This window comes from Saccostrea echinata, unplaced genomic scaffold (genome assembly GCF_033153115.1).
Source record: "Saccostrea echinata isolate AGI-Se365-2 ecotype Australia unplaced genomic scaffold, CSIRO_AGI_Sech_v1 ptg000023l, whole genome shotgun sequence".
Classification (NCBI taxonomy): Eukaryota; Metazoa; Mollusca; class Bivalvia; order Ostreida; family Ostreidae; genus Saccostrea; species Saccostrea echinata.
The window spans coordinates 14,070,858-14,098,522 of record NW_026889772.1 but is presented as its reverse complement, the minus strand read 5'-3'; the positions used below and the strand labels follow the sequence as shown (position 1 = coordinate 14,098,522).

The 27,665-nt window shown below is 33.7% G+C and overlaps 1 protein-coding gene across 1 annotated transcript; it reads right to left on the bottom strand.

Moving 5' to 3' along the window:
• Positions 1–695: 695 nt before the first annotated feature.
• On the bottom strand, positions 696–26,738 carry LOC133191314 (lysosomal aspartic protease-like). Its single transcript, XM_061327061.1, has 8 exons — positions 26,730–26,738; positions 26,252–26,375; positions 25,883–26,001; positions 24,739–24,938; positions 21,651–21,773; positions 16,470–16,617; positions 16,099–16,197; positions 696–986 (listed from the first exon to the last, which is right to left on the bottom strand). Exons 1-8 carry the CDS (start codon positions 26,736–26,738, stop codon positions 807–809), a joined length of 1,002 nt encoding a protein of 333 aa, XP_061183045.1. The 3' UTR covers positions 696–806.
• Positions 26,739–27,665: the final 927 nt, after the last annotated feature.

Genomic DNA, 27,665 nt, shown 5'->3' with positions numbered 1-27,665 from the left:
AAATTTAATTTTGTAATAATAAGACAGTCCAGGCGTTCCATAAGAATGAAAGCCATCTATTTTACACTGTAGACCCATAATTGTGGTGATATTATTCACTTTTAAATAACTAGGTTAATGACCTACTTTTCATGCTCGTGGCCCCTGAGTATTTCTTGGAAAATACCTCAATTTTTTACCCTTTGACCAATATTTTCTTTATTAACAAAATATAACACTTAACAAAACTCTGTGGATGATGAATTATAATGTGAAATGATTAGTTTTACAATATATAAATAAACAGTTAGATTTTGAACCATAAATTTGTTTGTTATTCCAGTTAGCAATTTATTTCTGTCAACTAAAACCCTGAGTAAATGTCATGCTTAAATGACTTAAGTAAGAACTCATTTAGCTGTATCATTTCCAAAATCTGCTGAAATATGTCTGATATACTGCTGCCTTGGCAAAAAACAATAGATAATCAATCAATAAATCTCCAAAACCAGTTAAACCGAACGATTTTTTTTGTATACAACCGTCAGTACTGTCCATATCAAAGATCTTTTTGTGGTTCATTATGTTAAGTGTTCACATGTTGATTTGTTCAATTGTTAAACTCTTATTGTACTAACCTACCCCATGTGGGGGCTTTAGTGAAAATAAAAGTTTCAAGTTTCAAAAGTTTCAAGAAAGAAAACAAACATAAGGAATCTCATAAAATAATTTTATTACACGATCTAGTTGACTTATGATCATGAAATTTACATTGGAAAGTTACACACAACACTATATATTTTTTTGTGAAATGCAATTGACAACTGTTATGCATCTGAAGGGTTGACAACATTGGCAAATCCAACTCTGTTGTTTTCCAGATCGAACTCGGTGTAAAAACGACCGATGAAAAGATCTCCAATTATCCAGAAGGGACCACCAATAGTGACTGGCACGTCTTGACCAACGAAACCGCTCATACAGGTAGTCTTCCCTTGATGCGAGACCTGATTAATAAATTTAATGACGTATATTGTTCAAATTTGTTCCAGGTCAGAAAACAAAGTCAAAATTATAGCACCTTTCTTTTCACACAAGCCCCATTCTCTCCGTAAATAAGTAAGAGATATTTACATGCAGTAGTGTTCATTTGAATTGATTTATTTATTGTAATACTCTGTTTAATCCAGAGAAATCTTGATGATTTCTGAAATGTAAATTACTAACAAAATATTCATAATATGTTTGATTGTATTCAGCAGAAGAGTTTTCTAGCCATCCAATATTTAGAAACATCGTTATATAACGCAGGGGAGTGCCAGAAAAGAAAAATATGCTTGATATTGTGGTGACGTTTGCAAGTATTGTAGTACGCACAATTTTCAGAAAATATAAACTTGACAATACATTAATCTTCTGTTGTCTAAAAATGCTTAACCTTTTCACAGTTTCCATTCCCAATACTCCAAGTGTTGCTTTCACGCATCATCTAAGACAATTTCATTTACCTTTCGAGTAAAATTCAATACAAGGAGTACTCACAAGTATTCTTTAAACAGTCGGAAAATCATGGTAAAGTAATCTATTCTTTAGTGTTTAAGTGGCACAGAAGATTTTCGGACGGAAGAGACAGTTTACTGGATGACATGAGTGAAGGAGGACCATCTTTCCTAGATTGTAATGCTGTAAAAAATGAAGTTCGTAACCTGACTTTGCCGTATTTTCGTACATACAGTCGTTTTACGCGGACAGAGGTTTATGATTTGCAGGATCTGAGACAGGAACTGTTAAATATTATTTCATGTATGAAATTAAACCAGAACAGTTTGTGCACATTTTTGATGACTGGTTGAAGCGACATAAGAAATGTGTTGAGTTTAACGGTGACTACGTTGAGAAAACTTAAATGTATTTAGCTTTTGAGTAATTCGAGTCGTCTTAGTGCTCCGGGTATGAGTGTGTATCTTTTTTGTATCTGATAAAATATAACTATCTGTGCTTTGTTTGTGATTAGAACTTGCATATTAATAAACTGAAACATGAATTTAATGAAAATAATAGTTTCATATAGTTTATCAATGTTTGTCAGTAATTATCAATGTTGTCAACGAACTTTACGGACAACCCTCGTACATTTAAAATATATCGTGTTCAGCTTTATAGATATAATTTAACATTTTCAAAATAAAATCTTGCTTTTTCTCTGGTTTGAAATGAAATATATTTTTTCTTTAAAATTCATTTTCTGGGATATTCTCTTTTGTTTTGATTTTTGATTCTAGTTTGCTTAATGTCTTAGGGGATGCACAACAGAAGACACCAAAAACTTTAAAAACGAAAAACTGTGAGTCTAGGGCAAATTTGCAATAAACATCCAAACCACATCAGAATCTATGCTAAGCAAAGCAGAAAAAAAGTTAAAGTAGTACGAATGTAAAAGATAACAGAAATTGTTTGTAATTAAGCCCTTTAATTTGAAAAATAATACTTGTAGCTTATCCACACATTTCACTGAAAACTCTTCTGCTCAATACAATCAAACATATTGTGAATATTTTGTTAGTAAATAGGAAAAGTATGTAACTGACATTGCCAGAAGAACAATGTTTCATCGTAAAATAAATTAAAAATAAATACCGTTTATGAATTGAGAAATCTTATGTGCATGTTTGTGCATGTATAAATCGAAATTATATTTCATTTTTCCAAATCCAGTTTCTTTCATTTTCAAAACAGATAATTCAGTATGTGAGTAATGAAATGTTTGGAGATAACGAACAGTATTCAAGCTCAAAATTCCATTAAACAATACAAATTTTGCAGCAGAGCAAACACCGAACTCTAAAACATCTGAGGTGGGATCAGGTGGTATGGAGGAGTGAGCATCCCCTGCCGACCGGTCACACTCCTTGTCATGATCGGGAAATAACGAAAAAAAAAACGTCGATAATTCAATGTGCAATAATGGCCTAACGATAAGTATGAAAACGTCAGTCAGCATTTGACTTAATGATCAATTGTATTTGCTGACAAGGTCAGTGTTCCACCATACAACTTACGAAATGACGACTTTAAACGAGACAGCTGATATTCTTGTTTCATCAACTTGTTTGTCAATAACTTACTTCATTTTAGAAATTGTTCAGACGTAGAGTAAGATCTTGCTTATCGAATCAACTGAGAGATATAAACCCTGTATGCAGGTGATGAAGGTAAATTGCTGCATAAGTAAGGGAAGTTGATGATTGAAAAGTTAAAGTCATCACATTTATCATAAAGCTTGGTTGTTAGATTACCATTAATGTCTTTTTCTAGTAAAATATCCAAATATGAAACAGATATGTCAGACTCTGTGGTATCTTTTATTTCAAGCTCACTGGGATATATCGTATCGACATAATTATGGAAATAACCACTGTTAATTGACAATACGTCGTCGATATATCTAAATGTCGAGTTGAAGGCCACAGCAAGTGTTTTCTTCTTTTCACTTACAAGATTTTGGACAAATTCTGCTTCATATGAACACAAAAAAAGGTCTGCTTATAACGGGGCGCAATTGGTACCCATGGGAATTCCAATAAATTGTTGGAAGACCTAGTCTCCAAAAACCACATAGATATTGTCAATCAGAAACTCTAGCATCTTTTTAATATCAACTTCAGAGTACTTGTGTGTACAATCAGAATGTTTTTTAATCAAAATAATTATGCAAATGACCAAAGACAAGTAAATTTACGAGTTCCAGTTTTAATGAAAAAGCAGCTGTCAGTGATATCAAAAAGCCTGCATCCCTAAGGAAATAATGCACTCATCTGACATGAATATTTTTTTTAAAAAATAAATTACCATATCTATATTGGATTCCGAAACTTCATAAAAATCCTTACAAACAAAGATACATAGCCGATTCCGGTAAATATTCTGCCAAGCCTCTTTCTTTACTTCTCACTAAAATATTAACAGTAGTGAAGGAGAAACTTCAGGAGTACTATGCAACAATATATTCGAGAAGTGGTGTAAATCAGATGTGGATACTTAAAAATTCAAAGGAACTTTTGAATTTGAAAAATTTGAAATCACAAAATTTTACCAAAATCAACAATTAAAAAACTTTTCAACTTTATATACAACCATTCCCCACGATAAATTAAAGTCCAGGCTTAAAAAAAAACTCAAGAAAACCATCAAAGAAAGATTGATTGATTGATTGTATGTTGTTTTACGTCCTATTCGAGAATTTTTCACGCATATAGAGACGTCACCATATACCGGTGAAGGGCTTCAAATTTTGACCTTTACTCGGCACTCAGGGCCATTGAGCAGTGAGGGATCTTTATCGTGCCGACGCCTGCCGTGATACGGGTCCTCGGTTTTTAAGGTCTCATCCGAAGGACCCGCAACTTTCACTTAAAAGTGCCGAGTGCATTGCGAAAGAACAGTTGCTACCCATTTTTTATCGACTTAGGTCAGTCGCGGCCGAGATTTGAACTCACGACCTCCCGATCACGGAGCGAGCGCTCTACCAACTGAGCTACCGTGAACGGTCATCAAAGAAAGATGCTACAATTTTAGATCTGTCTGAGGAGTGCTATCCATCAATGTCTCTTGGGTTACCCTCAAAAAGAGTATGCTGAGTTGTTCCTGGCATAGGTTTGTTTGTTGTTTTAACGACCCTCTCGAGAATTTTTCACTCATTGAAGACGCCACCTCTTGCCGGTGAAGGACTGCGATTCGGCACTCAGGACCATTAAGCAGTGAGGGATCTTTTTCATGCCAGCACCTACTGCGACACGGGACCTCGGTTTATATGGTTTCATCCGAAGGACCGGTCTACACGTCCCGCAGTGGGATTTGAACCCGCGATGTAAGGATCAACTCCTTTCTCCGCGACTCTAGAGCAGATGCTCTAACCACTGAGCCACATGGGCTACCCTGTTACAGGTAAGGAGACTTGAGACATGCATAAAGATTAACAGGGAATATTTTAAAGGATTAGATATGTAAACGAATTGCTTTTAATTGTGCTTTTCTTATCATTTGTTGACCTTTTGCCATTACGTATTGAACGACCCGAGTAACTAGGTATACGACAACCTTTCTGTTGGTACTTCTTGAAATAATATTAGATAAAATTGCTTTGTCTATTTATATATTGAGTGAAAACATGTTCAAGGACACTTGCCAATGTACATAAAATGGTGTTTCATTTTTTTCTTTTCAACTTTTAGGGGATAGAAATAGTCCTTGCACTACAAAAGTATAAAGCATGCAAACAATGACAGTTACATTATCGAAAATGGTCGCCATAAGAATCAATTTGATATTTTCCATACATATACTTTATCTAGACAAAGGGTGAATGAACTACGATTTTCACAATTTTTTCATCATTAATCAGTGTTATTAAACATATCTACTTGTAACAAAATTGAAATCTTATATCTCTGAAGCTATGCAAGGACCTGAAGGTCAATATACAAACTTCTTCCCGGACATGAAATATATGGTGATAACGAACAGTATTCAAGCTCAAAAGTCCATAAAACAATACAAAATAGGAGCAGAGCAAACACGGACCTCCAAACATCAGAGGTGGGATCATGTGCCAAGGAGGAGTGAGCATCCCCTGCCGACCGGTCACACTCGCCGTGTGCTCCTTGTCATGATCGGGAAATAACGGAAAAATCCGTCGACAATTCAGTGTGTAAATAATGGCCTAACAATTAGTATGAAAAACGTCAGTCAGCATTTGACTCGATGATAAATTGTATTTGCTGACAAGGTCATTGTATCGACCATAGAACTTACAAAATGATGACTTTAAACGAGACAGCTGATATTCTTGTGTCATCAACTTATTTGTCAATAACTTACCTCGTATTAGAAATTGTACATATGTAGAGCAAGCTCTTGCGTATCGAATCAGCTGAGAGATATATACCCCGTATGCAGGTGATGAAGGTATATTGCTGCATAAGTAAGGGAAGTTGACGATTGAAAAGTTAAAGTCATCACATTTATCATAAAGCTTGGTTGTTAGATTACCATTAATGTCTTTTTCAAGTAAAATATCCAAATATGAAACAGATGTGTCAGACTCTGTGGTATCTTTTATCTCAAGTTCACCAGGATATATCGTATCGACATAAGAATGGAAATAGCCATTGTTTATTGACAATACGTCGTCGATATATCTAAATGTCGAGTTGAAGGCCACAGCAAGTGTTTTCTTCTTTTCACTTACAAGATTTTGGACAAATTCTGCTTCATATGAATACAAAAAAAGGTCTGCTAATAACGGGGCGCAATTGATACCCATGGGAATTCCGATAGATTGTTGGAAGACCTGGTCTCCAAAAACCACATAGATATTGTCAATCAGAAACTCAAGCATCTTTTTAATGTCAACTTCAGAGTACTTGTGTGTACAATCAGAATGTTTTTTAACAAAATAATTTTGCAAATGACCAATGACAAGGTAAGTATATTTACGAGTTCCATTTTTATTGAAAAAGCAGCTGTCAATGATCTCAAAAAGCCTGGACTTTAATTTATCGTGGGGAATGGTTGTGTATAAAGTTGAAAAGTCGTAAGTTTTTAAGCTGTTGATTTTGGTAAAATCTTGTGATTTCAAATTTTCCAAAAGTTCCTTGGAATTTTTAAGTATCCACATCTGATTTACACCACTTCTCGAGTATATTGTTGCACAGTACTCTTGAAGTTTCTCCTTCACCACTGTTAATATCTTAGTGAGGAGTAAAGATAGAGGCTTGGTTGAACATTTACTGGAACCCGCTATGTATCTTTGTTTGTAAGGATTTTTATGAAGTTTCGGAAACCAATATAAATATGGTAATTCAGATTCATTTTGGTTGCTTGGAATATTAAAAATATTCAAAACTGACATATGATTTTGAAGAATTTCTTCCTTAGAAATGGAACTATGAGTATAAGTTGGATTACCACTTGTAGAATTAAATCCAAGTTCCTCTAAAATACATTTAATATAATGAGCCTTACAGACAATGTTGTTACCTGCTTTGTCAGCAGGGACCAGTACGTACTGATCATGTAATCTATCTAATTCTTTTTTCACTTCTGGATTATTGAATACAGAAGGATAGATGGTCTTCAAATTGCCTCTCAATCTTTTAATGCGCGATTTGAACATACATCTGATACATTTAATCCATTCTGACAAAGTGTCATGGTCTTCTTTTTCATGTCTGGCCCATCGCCTGGCGTAATCCTCTACAGAATCCATAATATTTATGAAATTCCGACGCCAATTGAAGGATCTGGGTTCCCTAAATTTAGGACCTTTTAAAATTAGTGATCTAAGGTCCCCATTATTAACTATATTTACGTCACCAGTAATAACGTGTCCAGCAGGACTATAGTTATAGGGCGATGAAGAACATGAACATGATGGAGAACTATGTTTCAGATATTCGATATCCAGGCCCTGTAAAGTTTTCTTGTAATTAAAAAGTTTGGAAGCAATAGTCCATGTATATTTGTAGGAAATACAAGGTGTAGTCTTTAACTTGAAATATGGTGGAATACAAGACTGGACCCTTTTGTGATTAAGAATATTACTTATATTCACCGCGTCAATTCCTTTGTTGGCATATTGAAGTTTAAGGAAAAAACGGATTGTTTTAGCTGCATTTTCTTCAGTAAAACGCGCGGGTTTAAAAAGCCTATGATTTGCAATATCCATAATCACAGATCCTAGCCTATATTCTGGTGTCGAGGAATCAAAAAATGGACTTTCCTTGACCTTTTCAAGAAGACTATTTAAAAGTTTCAGAGGGACAGAGTAAAGTTTGGTGCGAATATGATGTAGACCTAACTGTTGATCGACGTAAGGTAGTAATGAATCAAAAGAGACATCGTGTATTAAAGGTTTATTGTAAGACCGATGCCCATGACTACGCTTACGTCTCTGCGTATGGTTAAAAAACCCCATCACATTTACATTGTTACACTGTTAATATCAAGATATTTTTGTTCCAGTTTAGTCTTGTTTTTGTGGCTGCAGCCACACACAGTTTACAAAAAGTTAAACATGTCACTTTATAAGAAGGGGCCCATGGACCGCAACGCTCACCTGCGTAACTTTGGAACTGCTGCTCTTCACCAGATTTTCAACCTTATAATACTTACTGTGGCTCCATCCTACCCCGGGGGGATCATGATTTGAACAAATCTAAATTAAGAATGCCCCAAATTCCCTATCGTAAATATCCATCACGTACATAAAACTCTGATATTAATTTAAACCATTTTACAGTAGAATGGATTTACCAAGAGAAAGTTTAAAAAATGTAATTAACTAAGCAGTGATTAATTAACAAAGATTGCATTGAAGCCTATGGGGACAAGCAATATTTTTAAAAATAAAAAATCAAATAAAAAGAAAATCAATAAAAACTTTGGTTGATAGATGTATTAAAACATTAGAAATAGAATGACAATTGAAAACAATTCTTTTACCAGATAATTTTTTAAAATTGTTTTTTAATTAAAAAACAGATGGAGATAATCTTACGAAAATTCAAGGTCATAAACTAGGACACATCCCACCCTTATACAGGTTGGAGAGAATACTCGAAATCGGGTATTATCCGTGAAATCGCGTATAGTCCCCGATATCAGGGTATCGTTGAGTCCTCGAAATCGGGTATACCTTGCGTTTTTCTGTAAAAACAGAAAAACAAAGCAACGGCGCATTGTGTCAGTTAGTGTTACTTGTACATCAGTATCTTGGGAGTTTATTTTTATTGAACTCAATTTAAATGGTTGTCTGACAAGTTTAAAATCACACGACAAACACTGCTGGGGTAGCAAAGAAGGCACGGTGGCGTCATTATTTTTCAGTACAAGTTCTAAAAACAAATAATTACATGTCGTCTGTGTTTATTTCCCTATAAATCATTCCCCAAGCTTAATTTCTTAACCTGTGCATTATTTACAAAATGTAAAACTTTGAAGAAATTTAACGACTAACGCTGTGATATGTATTCTTTACTTAAAAATGTATGGTGTCCCTTTCACGTTAAATTTAAATTATTCCTCAGTTGGTAAGTACATGTATTTCTCATCGATATAGAATACCGACGTTTTCGTAAGGGAAAAAAATAAAATAAAAACAAACAAATATAAAAAAAAAAACAAGAAAGGGAAAGCAGGTTGAAAAATGATATAAAATGAAATAAATTTAATATCTACATGTGTACATGCATGTAAACTTAAATACATTTTTAAAAATTAATACAGTGTATATTGATAAAGGTAAAGAATCTTTAGTAAAATCATCAGTTCCTCCTATGGTGTATGTATATAGTCCTGCAATTCCCGCGGGGAAAGGGGGAGGTGCGTATTTTTTAAAGAAAATATTGTAATATCAGTCTACCATGAAAATTTTCATTCAAAGAACCCGCCAATGTTTTGGTTGCATTTTGATTGATGCAAGCGACGTTATTTTACCTGTGTTTGTTTGTGTGGAAATTGAGAACGAGATGTCTTGTTACAAGGATTTTCGTTTAGCTGGGGTGAGGGGGTGGGGTGAGGGGGGGGGGGGGGGCTTGGTTCATATAAATAAATAAAAAAATCCAATTCGCACATCTTTTCATGTGCTTATTATACATTCTCAATGTACAGCTAATATTCAAATATGAATTATACATTAAAGTTTTCACATATTATACTGTTTTTACTTTTTATACGTATGAACAAACTGAAGTGGAGTGTTCAATCGCGTCTTAGCTTAAGTCTTGAGCTGCATTGTTTTTAATTAATCATCCATACAGATTGGAGACACTTTCTTTTATTATTACTAGATGAAATCCCGCGCAAGCGCGGGGTATTGAATTTATAACCTTCCGACAGAAAATATATTATAGTTTCTACTGACAGCCTACAGGCTTATAGAAGGAAGAAATACTTTGTTCAAAATCACACAGGAAGTAAATGTACGTCTCCACACCCACCCCACCCCCTTTTTGTAAAAACCTGAAAAATAACAATTTCATTTAATTGACGTTTATTGTGAAACCTGTTATATAATGTTATGGATATTGTACTTCAGATGCTCTTATTTCATTTCCGCCAAGGATAAAAGAGCGAATACATATGTATGCACATTTTACTGATAAATTGATGGGGGGGGGGGGGGTTAAAAATTCACAGGTACTTGGGTCTTGGTTTAGAAATATGTATGTACCTTATTGATATGTAAAAAATGTACTTTACTTTTTTTACATCTCAATAAAGTACCCGGTACATACATATTTATATACCAAGACCCAAGTACCTGTGTAAAAATAAGCTGCTTAACGCCCTATGAATAGGCCGAGTATTTGATACAAAAGACTGTATTCAGAAAAAAAACTGAAATGTATTGATTTAAGCACAAAATTTTACAGCTTTAATTATATTTGAACAATATCTCATTCATTAATTTTCTCTTTTTATGTAAGCAAGTTTATTACGTTGCCACGATGCTCTCAGTAAGGAAAATACAAATTTTACCGATAAAGTTACAAATTTTACCGATAAATTTATTAGAAAAACCTACTACATATATGTAATAGTCTTTCGATATATAAATATATTCACAACTTATAGTGTTATCAATGATTTACCATTATTTCAATGACCATTCATACAAAAGTTTTTTTTTTTTTATTTTCATGCAGCTATAATCGCCTCGTTTTTCTTTTTAACTTCGGGCTCGATGCTATCTGATGTTCTAGAAGCTTCCGTCAATATCAAGATCGGCGAATGACGAACATAATTTGCACATTTCCCTTTTTAATTGGTTATCACAACTTATTCCTTTTATATCATTTAAATCAAGTTTTGATTGAATAATAAAGTGATGACGTTTTATGAAATAAATAAACGATTGCTTGTTGTCAGTTTCATTAAAAACTGCCAGTAACTTAGATCCGCCAACCGGAAACGCCACCGTACTCACGTTTTTGCTATTTCATGGCTGTTTATAGAAAATAAAAGTAGACTTTTAATTTAATGTACGACACTTACTATGCGAGTGAAATCTAAATATAGTTTACGGACATCATCTTGTATATAGTATATTGTTAGAGGAGTAAGTAAGAACTCTGATGCACCCGTTTCGGAGTTTATTTGCAAAATTTATTAATTTATAAGTATAGATTATAGTATTGGATAGACAGGGAAGATTTTCCCTTCAGAGTCTGTAGTTTATTTTAGGTTATATCGCTTTAAACCTCATTATAATATGCTACGTTATCTGATTGATTCTAGACAGTACGTCACGTGACAGGGAACTGAAACTTCATAATTCCCTCTTTTCTGTAATCTGTGATACTTATTACTCATGGTTATCACTTTTTGTTATTATTCATCTATGATGAAAAACGTGTTAAAAAATAAACATGAAGTTTAGTTATTTTTAAAACTTGTCGAATGTGGTAGAAAATAACAGGTTTCTATTTTAACCTCATATTGTTTCGGTATATAAACAATTATTGCATGAATGTTTTGGAGATATGAAGAATTCTATTCACTCAAGAGGGCAAAATAGGGAATCAATATGATTTTTATTAGATGAATAGATCTTCTCTCTTTATCATGCAATGAATATATACCATTCAATGACGTTTAGCACAAAACTCTACAATAACATTTTACATTTAATTTGATTATTTTGAAAGGGGAGGGATGTTTCTCTTGGACACATGCATAACACATTCGAGGTTAATTTTCGCTTGACCGAAATAGTCCGGACAAAGAATAATTAATGTAAGCAGCTAGTAACAACCGTTAGAGCTATTCACTTTCGTCCCCTGAAGTCGCCGAAAAATGGTAAAATATTGCCGACTCAGCGAAATTAAATAATCAACAGTTATTTTCTCTCACAAGCTATGTTGCTGAGAACATCATTGTCTTTGCTAAAACGTTGGAGGCATGTTGAATCCAAAGGAAATTTTAATAATTTAAAAAAAGAAAAGAAAGAATATGTCGCCTTTTATAACTTCTGGGAATTAGCTTTAATTGTCATTCTCTATTTATAAAACATATGTACTGGTACAAAATATATGTAAGGAATGCTATTCAACGACAAAAAATAGATTCATAACACCCCCACCTCCGAAAAAATACTAAATAATATACGCGTTATATTAGTTTTTGCCGTAATTTGAAACATTTAACCATTAAATAGTTTATACATTTTGTAATGAATTATTTTTATGCACAAGATGAATGTTAAAGCAATTAATGACGCATAATTAAATACGATAGAAAACCCCCTGTTTAAATGTCAGATTATTTTGTGTGTGAAATGTTTTTCCGTATAAATTGAATTATTTACAAAATGTTCATGTTTGTCGTATTGATGTGGAAATATTATAAATTCCAGACTTCTGATATTTAATAGTTCTGTTGTGTTGGGTATGAACATGAAGAAGATGCAAATACGATTTCACGGATAATACCCGACTTCGAGTATTCTCTCCAACCTGTTACATGCATATATACATACTTCTTTAGCTAGCTTCTGAAAGCATGACTTTCCCAAAGTTTTGCCTTATATACCCGTTGGTTTGGCTAGTCCATTCTAAGGGTTGTCAGGTCATTCCACTATTTGAAGTCTTCAATGCGTTTTACTCAAATGCCCCTTTACCATTACACCTTATTCCTATGTAAAACTTTGACCCAAAGTTTTGGCCCCACCCTACCCCCGGGGGTGATGTTTTGAACAAACTTGAATCTATACTATCTGAGGATACATCTATATTATTAAGACTAATATTGGCTTAGCTGTTCTCAAGAAGAAGATTTTTAAGGTCATTTCCTATATATTCCTATGTAAAACTTTGACCCCCTCTTGTGCCCCCGCCCTACCCCTGGAAGTTATGATACGAACAAACTTAAATCTAGAGTTTGGAATAAAGCTTTCACATAAGTTTCATCTTTTCTTACTCAGTGGTTCTTGAGAAGATTTTTAAATGATGCCACCAAAATTTTCACAAATTCTTAATTATCTCCCCTTGAAAGAGGGCACGGCACTTCCTGTGAACAAATTTAAATTCCCTTTACCCAAGGACGCTTTGTGGCAATTTTGGTTCCAGTGGTTCTTGAGAAGAATTCGAAAATGTGAAAAGTTTACAGACGACAGACGGACGCCGGACACTCTTTGATCAAAAAACTCACTTGAGCCTTCGGTTCAGGTGAACTAAAACAGTTTTTTGCCTGCGCTATATGCCTGAAGTCACAAAAGCCACATTAGCTTCTAGGGCTGATACGAATGCCACAGAACTGATATGGGTCTGCTGGGCTGACACGGATTTATATCATACCCCTTGGAGATTAATACTTACAAAACTGTATTTATGATAATACACCTGTTTTTTACATTCTCTTAAATTCAAATTACTGCTCTTTGATTTATTAAGCTAGTCAGTAATTATTTATTTGTATTTGCTAAAGTAAATGTGTACTGTATTTTATTACTGAGTATGTAATAAACATAATAAAACATAATCTTTTCAATATCACATCCAGTATCAGCCCTCGACCAATATCAGCATCCGGACCTTCCTGACATCTTCCTGATATTTTGTGTCTCGGGCTGATACATGATGCGATATGGAAAAGGTTTTTTTTTTCTCTACATATCTCAATAGAAAAAGGATGGGTATATACAGGGGTTTTTATGATGATACACAGGCACATGTTGAAGTCAGACAGAAGCCGTACAATACATGTATCTCAGAGAAACTTTTATAAAAAGAAAAAATAACATAACGAGAGTATGTTAAGCCTACCCATAAATTCTAACTGGCCTATACAATATATTTGAAAATGTACTATTTGTGGAGGACCGGTTTCCACGTCCCGCATATATAAGGATTCAAACCCTAGACGTAAGGATGAATTCCTTACTCCGCAAATCTAGAACAAACGCTATAACCAATGCGCGACGCCGGCAACTCCAAATGAAAATGAAAAGTAAGGAGAATTCATGAAAACCAATTTATGCAATGGAAATGAAAAAAAGCATACCGTGAATATCATAAGAAATTTAAGTTTAAGAATCAGGAACGCTGATTTATTTCCATCACTTTTTGTAATGAGGAAACCCAGATCTTTCAACTGGCGTCATAATTTCATTTATATCATGAATTGTTTGGAAAATTACGCCAGGCGGTGAGCCAAACATGAAAAAGAAAATCTTGGCACTTTGTCAGAATGGATAAAAAGTATCAGATGGTTGTTGAAATCTCGCATTAAGCGACTGAGAGGCAGTATGAAAATCTTCTATCCTTCTGTTAAAAAAAAATCAGAAGTGAAAAAAGAATTAGATAGATTACACTATCAATATGTACTTATCCCAGCTGCCAAAGCAGGTGACAAACTTGCCTTTGTTTGTAAGAATCATTATTTTAACTGTTTTAGAGGAGCTTGGATTTAATTCAACAAGTAATAATCCAATTCATACCCATAGCTCCCTCTCTAAGAAGGAAATTCTTCACAATCATATGTCAGTTTTTAATATTTTTAATATTCCCAACAATCAAATTGAATTTGAATTACCTTACCTATACTGGATTCCTAAACTACGTAAAAATACTTACAAACAAAAATACAACAATCTGTCGGAATTTCCATGGGTACCTATTGCGCCCCGTTATTAGCAGACCTTTTTTTGAATTCATATGAAGCAGATTTTATTCAGAAACTTTTACGTGAAAAGAAGAATTCTCCTGCTGTGGCCTTCAATTCAACATTTAGATATATCGACGATGTTTTATCAATCAACAATACTCATTTTCGTTCCTACGTTGATTCGAGATATCCCCCTGAACTCAAAAAAAAGATACCACAGAATAAAACACACCTGTTTCATAAGTGGAAATTTTACTAGAAAAAGACGTAAATGGTAGCCTAACGACAAAACTTTATGATAAACGTGATGACTTTAACTTTTCTTTCGTCAACTTCCCTTATTTATGTAGCAATATACCATTGTCATCTGCATATGGAGTTTGATTCGTTACGCAAGAGCATGATCTACGTACGAACAATTTCTTAAACTAGGCAAGCTATTGACAAACAAGTTGATGAAACAATGATTTGAACAGTCTCGTTTAAAGTCAACATTTCGCAAATTCTATTATCGATATACATGTAATGAACTAGCCAGGAAACATAATCTCTCAACTAAGTCGAATATGATGACTGACGTTTTTCATACAAATTATTAGGCCATTATTTACACGCTGAATCGTCGACGGATTTTTTTTCTTTGCCCGATCATGACAAGGAGCACACGACGGGTGTGACCGTTCGACAGTGGGGGCTTACTTCTCCATGGCACCTAATCCCACCTCAGATGTTTTTTGAGGTCCATGTTTGCTGTGCTCCAAATTTGTATTGTGCCAATGGACTTTTGAGCTTGATAACTACTGTTCGTTATCTCCATATTTAATTCCCGATAATGAAGGCAAGCCTTTCATGTCGCTCTTAACAACTAAAAAGCATAAGTTCAACACTACGCCGCATACATACGTTCTAAGACTAAAGTACTTGGAAACTGCTAATAGAATCGTGTGGTTAAAATGTATTGATGAAAATTCTTCGTATATACAAAATGTAATAATTGTTGTAGGTTTTCATGCATAAATAATGTGGAATAATTATTTCTGTGACAGGAAAGTAAAATTCTAGCTGCATATTTTATGGCCCAGAAGTGTTTTTACATAATTATTTTTACACACAATAATGATTTATCCCCAGGGGTAGTGTTGAACTTTGCACTTTTTCATTAAGACATACTTTCGTTTTTATAGACATCGAATGATGATTTCGTATTAGATTGCTTCTTTAGGTCTAAGACTCATGGACGTTTGTGCAATGGAAATTTACAGTAAATGTTTTATACGTGGCTCTACTGATTTACCAATGTTACATTTTACAAAAAAATGTAAATTTGCAGAACAATGATCTTGGTTCTGCCTTAACATGCCCGCGTAATCTCTAAAAATAAGCACAGTTTATAATACAAGGTATTTGATAAGACAAAATCTAATAAATTCAATTTAGATTCTGATTGATACATACAGTCAATATGTAGTCTTTGCCTTGAAGAGTAAAATCTTTGCCATTCAGGGTGAAGCTAACAGGAGGTAAACGTGGAATGCTCGAACAGTTTACTGTGTACTGTAAAAGATTATACTAGTATCCAAGCCACCTTTATTTTGAATATTTGATAATATGGTTATCAAAAAAGTCAAATTAGAAGTTTTACATTATTTCTGTCACTAAGGATAAATATGAACATATCCAATTTGTGTTTTTGTCAGAGAGTTTTTGATTTTAAATAATGAATCATTTGACAGCTTTTCAGAAAAGAGTATAATGATTCTATGTCTGCATGTTACTTTAGTACTGGTGAAATAAAAGGGAAAAACTCAAACAAATGGATGTCATACATCTCCAGATGTGGAGGGCTTTGCTCCTATTGCTTGGTTGAGGGACTTGATTTCTGAGGATGGGCCAGTAAGCCAGGAGACTCCAGTATCAACAATAACTTGACAGCCCCCGGAGCAGCATTTAGAAGTTTTACCATTAATCTTCACTCTGAAACGAGAGAGGAACCTCCTGAATCCTCCAGCAACCTCAAGAATAACTAGAAAACCGAAACAGTCAGGGTGGGCCCTGTTGAGGGCTTTCGAAAAAAAACAGACAACTGCACTCAATACAGTTATGTTTAGAACATAACATTTAAGGAAGGTGACATTGAACAATCACCAACGTGTGTTAGAATTATTAATATTTAAAGATTGGATATACATACAGATTTACCCCCAAAGACATAGAGATAAAACTATATTATCACAAAATTAATAAGAGTCTTTTCTTATAATCAACTCCTGTAGAAAATTTTTGTAAGTAAGAGTGCCATGATATATATACGAGGGTTGTCCCAAAATTCCGTAGACTGAGCTCATATCTTTTAACAAGATTGAACGTATCTCTCCAAAATTTTCTGGTTGGATGAAGTGTGTTATTGTTTGGTAAATTACTAAGTTTTAATATGAATGCTTAAAAACAATTTGAGTAATTACAATTTCAGTATTACCGTTCCTTAACACCCGGAGCAATCTCCGACGTCAAAAAAGATGCACTTAACGTCACCAATTTTGATTGAAGTGGTTTCACTAATTAAAAGAATCATTTTTTTTATTTATCATAAACATTAAAGAAATACATTAGAAATATCATAATTGCTATGATACGATTTTACATTAGAAAATACAAAGTATGCACATGTATATATATCCAATAATAACGATTTTAAAAACCTCATGTCTCTAAGGGTTTTTGATTTCTTTGTCTTCTGAAATGGAGTTGCAAAATCTCACTTTGACCCCGATTCAGTGCCCTTCGCTTCGGGCGGTCTCTTATTTAGTTTCGCTTTTCACAAACTTAGAAAATTTTGATACACTAAGGACCGAAAGACATTTCCATGCTTACCAAACATTTATGATTTCTGCGTTTCTGTAGGAGTGAATTCAAGTTCAGAACATTTGATCACAGTCCAGTGCGCCGCCTGTGTCCACACAGGCGCCATTTTTCGACTGGAAAGATTTCAAATTGGTGCATATAAAACGTTATAAAATTCATATTTTAGTTTGTGAGGGTCCGTCCCTCGCGATTGTTTTTAAGCGCTTGAAGCGTCTCGAGCGGGCTTGGAAAAGTTCTGGATGCACAGGCTGAAGTCATTCCGCCCTAATGGTATTAAGAAATTAAATGACTTCACCAGGATGAACGTGAACTAGACCCAATCCCGGATTGTAACAAACAAGTTCATTCTCTCTATATAGTGTAAACTTTACCGTTAATTCGCATTAGCAATTCTGGAACAACCTACCCAAATATTTACAGCTTACTTTTTTGTTTATTTCTTTTATCCGATTTCCAAATTTATAATATATCCAAATTCATATTTTAAAATTGCCCTTCCATATTATCTTTCTTCAATTTCTTTTTATCATGTATAGTTACGCTATTTTGAGAGAATAAGACAATGTACGAATTACTGCTTGGTCGTAATTAATTAGCGATAATTAATTCGTTCAATTATGTAAATCGCACTTCACCAGAGTACACCCGATAGACCGGACGCAATTCATAGCGCTCCGGATTTCTTTGTTCACAACTGTTTATAAACTTCAAATTAAACATGTAACACTGTAAATATTTAGTGTTTGTTAGTTTAGTAGTAGTGCTAGTTGTTTTTGTTTCTCTATTTCCTTTGTTTTTATGACTTTTTGACTTTTTCCTTTGTCCTGAGGAAGGGACAGGTCGTCTCGAAAATTTGACAATTATTATTGTTCGTGTCGTTGGTCATTTTAGTGCTTTATATATATATATATATATATATATATATATATATATATATATATATATATATATATATATATATATATATATATATATATATATATATATATATATATATATATATATAAAGCACAAAGAAATTCACTTTTTTATAAGGATACCCACTTCCGCCCCAGCCCGGGGTTGAACTCTCGACCTACGGAATCTGTCTCCTAGCAGTACAGGAACAGCGCGCTAGACCGCTCGGCTATCTAGGCAAGTCAAAAAAAACTTGCTTTCGATGCCGATGGAATTCTCGCGGCGCTGTCCTACCCTACACGGTCATTGAGAATGGAAGTGAGATACAGTTATTTGGACATTAGTTTTATTAGAGGATCGTTACCAATACACGTTGTAATGAAATTAATTTTTATTTATAAAGCACATTTTACAACAACTCTTAAACTAACATAACTGCCCTAAGTGAAGGAATATTAATATGGAAAGCACAGAGAAATTCACTTTTTTATAAGAATACCCACATCCGCCCCATATATATATATATATATATATATATATATATATATATATAATGCAATTTGTTCCGAATTTATAGGTGTCTTCCCCTCATAGTGAAGTACTTCTGTTGAAAATTTGAAAAAAAAAATGTACAGCGAAAACTAATGAGTTATCAAGTGATATCAAAAGTGTTGACAGACAGACAGAGAGACATGAAATATATGGAGATAACGAACAGTATTCAAGCTCAAAAGTCCATAAAACATTATAAAATAGGAGCAGAGCTAACACGGACCTTCAAAACATCAGAGGTGAGATCAGGTGCCATGGAGGAGTGAGTATCCCCTGCCAACCGATCACACCCGCCGTGTGCTCCTTGACATATCACAAAATCAGTAGGTGTCTTTATCCTATGGTCTACTCCTACGGTATGAAATTTGAAATAGTTATGATGAAAATATTTTGAGTTGCTGTTGCACACAGTCACAGAACACACAGGGATGGACAGAAAGACGGACAGGCAGAGTTGACTTTATGACAGGTTCACTTTATGCATAAAATTGCCCTGTCCTAATATCAATTAATTGACTATCACCCTCTGTCCCATTTCATATATCAAAATAAAGTAGAGACTTAGTGCTTTAATTTCCTATAACAAAATTTCTTTTTGAGAATTCAGGTATTGGAAAACAGGCTTTGTGAAAATGCAATGTTCTTGAATTTTGCAGAAAACAGGCATAATTGACTACGTTCAGCAAAGAATTAAAATATGAGCACAGCCCTCGATCAAAAATTAAAACATGTTTTAGGATCTTCAGAAACAGATCTTTCATTATGTAATTGCATATTTTGGATCAGAGGTTGTGCTCTATATGAAATATTGAAAAAATTCTCCAACTTTTGACCATTTTTAAAGGAATTTACAGGATATGGTAAAAATGACGCACTTCATGACGTCATAATGCATTGACTACAGAGAAAATTACGTCATGTTTAATAGATAAACGGTTACCAAGGGTGTCCAAGTGATAACTACTGCATTGTCAACCAAAACTAAGCAGTTTCGATTTTTCAGAAACTCACAGGACCAAAAAAGGCCCTAAGTGGCCCTTGCTGTTTATACATTAGTCTCCTTCTTGTACAGTAAAGTATTTTGGTTAAAAATGTGAAAGGTGCAAGGCGCATGACGTCATTATGAGGTTCTAAGTCATAGACGTGTGGAATGGTTGTATACAGAGTTGAAAAGTCGTAAGGTTTATGTTATTGATTTTGGTAAAATTTTGTGATTTCAAATTTTCCAAAGGTTCCTTGGAATTTCTAAGTATCCACATCTGATTGACACCACGAATATATTGTTGCACAGTACTACTGAAGTTTCTCCTTCACTGCTGTTAATATTTCAATGAGGAGTAAAGAAAGGGCTTGTTGGAACATTTACTGGAATCTGCTATGTATCTTTGTCTGTAATGATTTAAATGAAGTTTAGGAATCCGATATAAATATGGTAATAAATTCAAATTCATTTTGGTTGTTGGGAATATTAAAAATATAACTGACATATGATTTTGAAGAATTTCCTCCTTAGAAAGGGAGCTATAGGTATAAGTTGGATTGCCACTTGTAGAATTAAACCCCAGTTCTTCTAAAAGACAATTAAAATAATGAGCCTTACAAACAAAGAGAATGTTGTTACCTGCTTTGTCAGCACTAGTACATACTGATCGTGTTGTCCATCTAATTATTTTTTCACTTCTGAATTATTGAACATAGAAGGATTGATGGTTTTCATATTGCCCTTCAATCGCATAATGCGAGATTTTGACATATATCTGATACATTTAATCCATTCTGACAAAGCGTCAGGGTTTTCTTAGCAATTGGGAATAACTTCTCTCAGTAGACTACAAATTAATACAACCTGCCAAGCGCCAGAACACTTGACCAAGTGTCCAGAATTTTAAAAATCGGTAAAAATACCATTGCTTATTACACCTTTCTTTGCCTCCTAGTTGCCCAGGAACAGAGAAGAATTTCAAAAAATAATGCATTTTCACTATAAATTCAACAAAGCCCCAACACGAGAATTATTTACCCAGGCTCCATAGAATTCAAAATTTGGAAGAAACACACTTGCTAATCATAATTGTGTGCTTATTTTTTTTGCCTAATACCCAGGAGCAGAGAAGAAAATTTTAAGGAATTGATGTATTTTTACAATAAAATCAATAGAGCATTGCCCTAGGACCAGAGGCCTTAGACCCAGGGGCCGAGAAATTCACAATTTTGGAAGACACTCCCTTGCTCATCATAACCATGCAACTCATGTGAGTATGTTTGTTAAAAACCAGGGGCAGAGAAGAAGATTTTCAAACAAATAATGCATTTTCAGGACATATTTAACAGAGCCCCGCCCTATCACCAAAACCCATGACCCTATAAAATTGATAATTTTAAAAAAGGCATCCTTCTTCATCATAACCATCCACATAGTTCATCTGCTATATACCCAGGAGCAGAAAAAAAAAGATTTTTGAAGAATTAATGTATTTTCACTTTATAATCATAGAAACGTGTCCTAAAGCCAGATGGTGTCCACAGTACCTGGTACGGTAAAGTTATTACAACCTTGTATTTTAGTCATTACTCAAAATTTTAAAATCTGACAAAAGTGAAAGAAACTAAGACATTTTAAAAACAATAATATTAATGTTAATTACTCTTCATTTCGTTTTTTTTATGCTCATGGACCACGTGTAGACTAAACTTACCCATCCATTTTAAACTGCCAATAACCCCGTCGAGTCACATTTATGTAGGTGAAGTTACCCGAGTAAAATTTAGGATCACTTCCTCCCAGAATAAGTTCACCCCCCTCCTTTCCAGTACGATTTCTGAAAATGTATGTCATCAAAATTTCATTATTTCATTAATATATTCGATCAGTGCATATTATCTACTAAAGTCAGGTACTCTTCACACAATTGCTCTGAAAAAATATAGTTCTATTATTGATCAGCAAATACATTACAACAAATGCCAAAAATAATGATGTGTATGTCAAACCTGAAAGAAAACGAAATTAACGTAAAATGATTTCAAGAAAATCACCTTTTCCCCAGAAATGCAAATAAAAAGTATTCATATTCCTACGCTAGCTGCCTCCTCAGTCTTTTTCATATATATAGGTCATTCTTCGATTGACAATCTTTTCACCAATTATAGTACTTTCGTGATTATTGTTCGTTAATTGTCATTCAATTTCCTTAAAAAAGAATATTAATCATTAATTTTGTGTGTGTGTGTGTGTGTGTTTTCTGACGTGTTTTTCCGAGCTCGCCGCAAAGGTTCGAGATGCGATAGAAAATCTGATCGCACATGTGTATAGGCTATTTGGTCTTGTGTGCATTCCGTTTGCTAAAGATGCAAGACTGGTGACAGTATTTGCTATGGACAAGTGCAGTTTTGTTTTTCTTTTCTCAGAGATCGTCTGAGCAGAGTGAATATTCGAGTAAATTAAAAGTTGAATATCTTGGATATGGGGTAACCCATATCTATTCTTGTTTATACAACATGAACAGGGAAGAAATATGGTAAATTTTCATTACTAAACAGCTGAGGTATATGTACTTTAAATCACTATGATTCACCTGTTATATATACAAAACTTTTTTTTCAATTTTCTTGTTTGAACGTAAATTTATTATGGAGAGTTCAAATGTTCATCACAATAAAAAAGAGTCAGGGATTAAATAGGTTACTTCACCAAATGAATACCTCTTGATCAAGGAAAGGTATATGAAAAAATTTATACTCTCTAACAAAATAATATAATGAAAACTTTATCAATTACGACCATAAAGTGTTATGAAAACGAACAGTTGTAATGTTCGAAAGTCCTTATTAACGATACAAACTGAGAGCAGAGCAAACAATAATACATGTATAGCAACTGATATCACTATAAGCAGTGAATACATTTATAAACGAAAGATTAATAGCAAATTGAAGAAGATACGGTTTCAATACAAATCGTCCGTGTAATTTTAATCTGAATTTATTGTGAGGAAATGAATCTCATGGTTTCTGAATTGTTCAAATTAGGCCGTATTCTTTCCTTATTTATCACTTTCATATATTCAGCTCATATTTAAGGATGGATTCTTGTCTGTTTTCTGACTAGATGAAATATTCAAAGTATATTTGCTTTATGTCTTATATATTTAGATGTTAGTGATTTAAAAGATCATATTTTTCTTTCCTCATCATAATTGTACAACTTTAAATAGAAATGGTAAACTGAGTTTGAAATCTACCAGGGACTATATTTTTGGCGGAAGGGCGGCGAATGAAAATATCTCCTTTTCTGCTTCTCAAAATTACTATAGAACAACGAATTAAGTTAAAATGTTTAAACAATCAAAGACTAAAAGAAATTTTCAAATGTAAGTAAAAATTAATAATAATGGACTGAAGTTTTAAAATACATAGTATATCAAATAAATTTGATTTTCCAAACAAATACAAACTTCTTAGCTTTTTAAAAGCTTCCAATTTAAGTACAGATTTGAGGAAAAAATCAGTAAAAAGCTTTTTTTCTCTCTTAATAAAACTCAAAAAGTCAAAACTTTTTAATTTTGTATCAATTTGTATATTTATATGAATACTTTTCCATATCTGAAAATAAGAAAAATTTAAATATACGAAGCATATAAAAATAACTAATATATCCTTTAAAAAATGAGAAAAATAGAGAAAAATTCGGATTAGCCAATGTCTATTATAGTTAAATCATTTATGTCAATTTGGTAGTATCATCTGATAGACCCAATATGGTAATATCTTTTTATGCAACAAGAAAAGCATTTAATCTTTAATCTTAGAAGTAGGCATCGCATGATTGACAACAGTTTTTATTCTTAATGTCAAGGAAAGAGATAATGACCTTGACCTGACCTTGCTTCTAAAAAACGGTCAAATTTAATCAAATTGATACCATCACTTAGTGATAATGTTTTCTTGTTTCTTCGAAAGTTTCATTAATTTCTAAATACAAGACATTTGAGAAGAATCCCTCCTTATGAAAGTTTTTTTTTAATGTAAAAGTTTTGGGACAAAAGTCAAAACTGTACCTACTTCTTTATCTGTAAAATATGCATATCCGCCTCTTCAATCGAAACAGATCTTCATGGCAAGAAACTCAAAGTACAATATGTGCACAAAAATATCAAAAATAAACTTGCATATAGGTGTAGACAAAATTTCAAATAATGAATATGGTTTTATGCAAATTTATGAAGTAAAAATGGTGCATTCAGGGACAAGTTTGTTTCGTTAAAAACATTCTAATTCTTCAAATAAGCACTCCGAGGTTGTAATTAAAAAGATGCATGAGTTTGACAGAATGGAATGTTTAGAAAAATTAAAATGCTTGTAAAAAAGCTGCTGGCCTACGTTGTTAATTTGAACTTTATATTAATATATATATATTTTTTTATTACAAGACTCCGTGGTTTAACCTACATAAACAAGTTTACACAGAGTCCGTTCTAACCAACATTAGAAGACTTACAATTCAGATTATCCCAAGTTTCGGTATAGAACTTTGTCCACTGTGATAAATAACAAATGATCATTTTTGCAATCAAAATGTCACTGGTTTTACAGTTTTCTACAGAACATTAAGAAAAAAAAGGTATTGGGTCTAGATTTAATTCTGCATCAGAACGTATATTTATTTTGAATGTTGTCCTATGTTAAAGAAATAAAAAAAAACACGATCAACGTTGACAATGTTGGTTGAAAAACTTTTATAGGAACTACAAAAGGCAAAAAACATGTAATAATGCTCATACACACCTGTCCAGGTAGAAAGAAAAGATGGGTGCTGATACTAGTTTTTGTTTGAGCATGTTGTAGAAGACAGGTAACACATGATCTACTGCGATCTTGGGGTAGGCCATCCCCAGGATTCCATCATATATAGCTGTCGCGAACAAATTTCCAGATTCCTCTGTTACCTCGACAAAGGTCTGGTTCTGTATTTTGATGTCTCCGATCTAGGACATAGGTTAGTTTATGAACAAGATGTATAAGTGCCATTTTAAAACTTATTTAGCTAAAATCTGTTACAACAATAATCAAATAACTGGGTCTCCCCTTCCATAAAAAATACAAAGTAATAGCTACATGTAAGCTATCACTAATCATACACGTTCCTTTTGTAGCCTCGAATGTCACAAATGGGAAGATATGACAATCGGGTTATCCGATAAAATATTTTAGTAATATTTGAAAAAATTATAAGATCTTTTATACAATACAATCCTATTTCTTAACAAAATTATAAATGTTTTAATGGATTTAAAAGGGCCAATGAATCTGGTGTGTGCAAGGTGAAATGGATGGCCTGACAGTGTCAGTGCTTACCACAAATTAACAGTGTCGGTACTTACTGTAGCAGTGTCGGTACTTAACGTAACAGTGTGTGTGCTTACCGTAACATTGTGTATGCTTACCGTAACAGTGTCGGTGCTTACTGTAACAGTGTCATACTAACCATGACAGTATCAGTACATAGCATAATAGTATCGTTGATTACCATAACAGTATCGGTACTTACCATAACAGTATCGGTACTTGCCACAACAGTATCGGTACTTACATTGTACCTTAACGGTATCGGGTACTTACCACAACAGTATCGGTACTTACCTTAAAAGTATCGGTACTTACCTTAACGGTATCGGTACTTACCTTAACAGTATCGGTACTTACCTTAACAATATCGGTACTTACCTTAACGGTATCGGTACTTACCACAACAGTGTCGGTACTTACCGTAAAAGTATATGTGCTCACCGTAATAGTGTCGGTGCTCATTGTTACAGTGTCTTATTTTCTGTAACAGTGTACTTACCATAACAGTATCTGTGCTTACCACAACGGTGTCGGTACTTACCATAACAGTATCTGTGCTTACCACACCAGCATCGGTACTTACCGTTACAGTATCAGTGCTTAAAAATCCCTTCACGGTACCTATTCCGTAGTTAATCTCACACTCTGTTCCATTAGTCCTATACGTTGAGGATTTGGAGCTGTCATATTTATTGTGCAACACTGGAATGATTCATTACATTACTATTTATACATTGCATGTTTGCTACAATTAAAAAACCCCCTTGTTTTTCATTGCAAGGATAGTTTCTCTGTCTGGATTCAGGAAAGGATCAGAATAGGAGTAGAAAGTCCCTAGAGTTTTTTGTCTCCAGTGCAGTGATCGTTAATTTAAATTCCCTTACATTTTATGCTTAAAGTTCCACTTATCTTGATATATGATATAGAAATGAACCACTATGACAAGGCTTACAACAAGCAATATTAGACTGGTTGCATTTCTTTGATGGAACCCAGGAAGTTGAACTACCAGTGTCAAACATCAGTTTAAACTGCTGAGGAGGTGACCCCATTCCAATAACAGCATAGTACTGAATCTGTCAACAAAGTTATAACACAGTTTTAATACCAGGTCTGGACCCTCCTTGGATTTTCAGTTATAAAATTTTTATAGTAACGAAAAAATTACCTTGGAACCCCCCCCCCTCCCCACCCCAGGTAAATGAGTCAAGTATCTAAAGAAAATAGATATTTTAAAGTGGATTGTTCTATCTCTTCCCTCCTCCTAATAGTTTTTTTCAGGTCTTGGCAAGTTGTTTACTGTAATTTGTCAAAAAGTTCCGGAGTCAGAATTTTTTTGAATTGGGGTGGAACCCCCTTCCCCCATCCACCCACCCAGGCCGGGAAAAAAGTCCAGGATCCGAGCATGATATGTTCCTATGTTCACTCACTTCTTTCATTTTCACGTGATTTAGAATAAACAGTACAGTGCCTCCAACGTCATTTTTGACAATTCTTTCGTGTCCTTTCGTTCGTGTATCCTATTGTATCGTGCGTGTATAGGTTTCCCGTTTATCGTGAAGATGGTTTATCAGGTTTGTGTTTATCGTGAAGCTATCCTATCCTTTCGTGCATAAATCCTATTGTATCGTGTATCATGTAAAAAAAATAATGTTGCGAGAACTGTACTAAAATCTTTTAAAATGATGCAAATATGTATGGAAAGCTTCAACTACCTTATGTAGATAATATTCAGTATTTGTGGATACATGTACTTCACTATGGAAAGTTTAATTTACTATAGTGATCACTATGACACTATAGATATCACTATGGAAAGTTTGATTTACTATAGTGATCACTATGACACTATAGATATCACTATGGAAAGTTTGATTTACTATAGTGATCACTATGACACTATAGATATCACTATGGAAAGTTTAATTTACTATAGTGATCACTATGACACTATAGATATCACTATGGAAAGTTTAATTTACTATAGTGATCACTATGACACTATAGATATCACTATGGAAAGTTTAATTTACTATAGTGATCACTATGACACTATAGATATCACTATGGAAAGTTTAATTTACTATAGTGATCACTATGACACTATAGATATCACTATGGAAAGTTTAATTTACTATAGTGATCACTATGACACTATAGATATCACTATGGAAAGTTTGATTTACTATAGTGATCACTATGACACTATAGATATCACTATGGAAAGTTTGATTTACTATAGTGATCACTATGACACTATAGATATCACTATGGAAAGTTTGATTTACTATAGTGATCACTATGACACTATAGATATCACTATGGAAAGTTTGATTTACTATAGTGATCACTATGACACTATAGAT

Coding starts and splice junctions, on each gene's coding strand:
- LOC133191314 (XM_061327061.1), bottom strand. Junction 26,002..26,251: donor CCAGTCTAATATTGCTTGTT/GTAAGCCTTGTC, acceptor GAATCATTCCAG/TGTTGCACAATAAATATGAC. Junction 24,939..25,882: donor TAAGCACTGATACTGTAACG/GTAAGTACCGAT, acceptor CCTATGTCCTAG/ATCGGAGACATCAAAATACA.